Source organism: Amphimedon queenslandica, unplaced genomic scaffold (assembly GCF_000090795.2).
Source record: "Amphimedon queenslandica unplaced genomic scaffold, v1.1 AMPQUscaffold_11365, whole genome shotgun sequence".
Lineage (NCBI taxonomy): Eukaryota > Metazoa > Porifera > Demospongiae > Haplosclerida > Niphatidae > Amphimedon > Amphimedon queenslandica.
Window position 1 is genome coordinate 7100 of NW_003548392.1, and position 2256 is coordinate 9355.

Sequence of the window (2256 nt, forward strand, 5' to 3'; positions counted from 1 at the left end):
AGTACTTACATTGATGGAGTCAGTATCACACGTGGGTCACCTCGTCAGCATGTCTGGTCTTATATAGCTGGGTATAAATCAAATACCGATGGAAATTCTGCCTGTCCTTGCAATACTGGAGCAAATAATGCAGTTCCATCATTTGTAGGAGAGCACTACTATTGTGAGTCAGGTACAGACAGTGATCCTTCAAAAAGTCAAATATACACTACTGATCCATTGTGGGATGGAAATAACTGCCTTTCAAAAGAAGCTCCTTGTTGTACAAGTGCTGATCTTCCATGGTTCTTCAGAGATTATGGTAATGCTACCATTACTGATTACATTGAACTGAGGGTGTGTGGGGATGAGGAATGGACCAATGAAGATACTCCAGTTCAATTGTATGAGATTTATGTCAAGTAAAAAAAAAATTAATAATTATAAATAGTGCATTGTTTATGTTTAGTTGTTAGTTTTATAGAACATTGTCACTAGTACAAACACAAAATAAATTTATTATTGTGTAAACAAACATCGTGTGATAATCTTGTGAAAGCAGAGATGTTATAAGTTATAAAAACACAACCTTGCCAGGCTATCTATAATGAAAGCAAAGATTCAAATTCAACATAAATATCATCTATGTCTATATATAAGGATAGTCGTAATAAGAAAAGTAGCTATAGGAAAAGTACTCTTAAATTGAGAGATGGAAAACAAGACTATGCCAACAAGTTTTCAAAGTGAAGCTGAGGATTTCACACTAACACAAAACACATCCTATGAACCAGTAGTAAAGACTGATACTAGTACTGAAGAAGCAATGTACTCAGATCTTCATGACTACTCAGGTATGTACCATACAAGTAATTTATTATTAAAACTAATGTATGATATATTCATTAGATTATCAGCTACCAAAAGCTAATGTTAAGGATACCAAACCTCCTCAACAACCAGTGCAGTATACTGTAGGAAAGAAGTCATTTGCTGCAATAATAATTCTACTGGTGATCATAATATTCCTATTGGTAGCTATACTTGTACTTAACTTAATATCAAAAGATGCTGCAAGCAGCAACAATGCTGTCCTCACTAATAGTGGTAATACTGCTATTAACAGTAACATCTCACTGATACAGAATAAATTAGACAACTTATTCAATGAATTACTAGTAATACAGAATAGATCCTCTTTGTTCAATTCTGCTATTCAACTTGTTTCTTGTAAAGATTTTAAAGCAGCTCATCCCAACAGTCCTTCTGGTTACTATTATATTAACAGTCGCAATACATACTGCAATATGGGAGAGCTGTGTGGACAAGAAGGAGGATGGACAAGAATAGCTTCTCTTGATATGACTAATAGTTCCCAGAATTGTTCCTCTGGACTTGAGGAATTGATGACTGGAGGCATTAGACTTTTGTAGGAGAGAGAGTAATTCTGCTGGTTGTAGTTCTAATGCATTCCAAACAAATGGTATCAGTTATAGTCAAATATGTGGTAAAGTAGTTGGATATCAGAAGGGAACAACTGATGGAGTCAACACTAACAACAATGATATTAATTGTGTTTATATTGATGGAGTCAGTATCACACGTGGGTCACCTCGTCAACATGTCTGGTCTTATATAGCTGGGCATCAGTCAAATATCAATGGAGGTTCTACCTGTCCTTGTAATACTGGAGCAACGAATACTAATACAGTTCCATCATTTGTAGGAGAGAACTACTATTGTGAGTCTGGTACAAACAGTGATCCTTCCCTTACTGAAGTATACACTGGTGATCCATTGTGGGATGGGAATAACTGTCTTTCAGTAGAAGCTCCTTTTTGTAATAGTACTGGTCTTCCATGGTTCTTCAGAGATTATGGTAATGCTACCATTACTGATTACATTGAACTGAGGGTGTGTGGGGATGAGGTATGGAGCAATGAAGATACTCCAGTTCAATTGTATGAGATTTATGTCAAGTAAAGAAACATTTGTATTGTGTGTAGATTATTATTGTGTGTAGTGATAGAATTCATTTGAGTAGTTCAATGATTAAAACAATTATAACTATATCTTAGAAGCAATACTGCTATGTCCCTGCTTTGTGTATAAGACATAGTAAAGGTGGCTTGGTACCAAGAATAACAAGAAACATAAACAAATAAATGAAAAATTGTTTACAATAAACCTTCACTGCACAAGTAACACAATAAATGAATAACAATGGAACGTAGATAAAAGTAAACTGTCACATACACTATATAGACACAAATCAAA

The 2256-nt window shown here is 34.8% G+C and overlaps 1 protein-coding gene across 1 annotated transcript; it reads left to right on the forward strand.

Annotated features, from left to right (window-relative positions):
• Positions 1–691: 691 nt before the first annotated feature.
• LOC109589392 (uncharacterized) lies at positions 692–1412 on the forward strand. The gene is made up of 2 exons (XM_020005484.1): positions 692–833; positions 889–1412. The coding sequence occupies exons 1-2, from the start codon at positions 692–694 to the stop codon at positions 1410–1412; spliced, it is 666 nt and encodes a 221-aa protein (XP_019861043.1).
• The last annotated feature ends 844 nt before the right edge of the window (positions 1413–2256 follow it).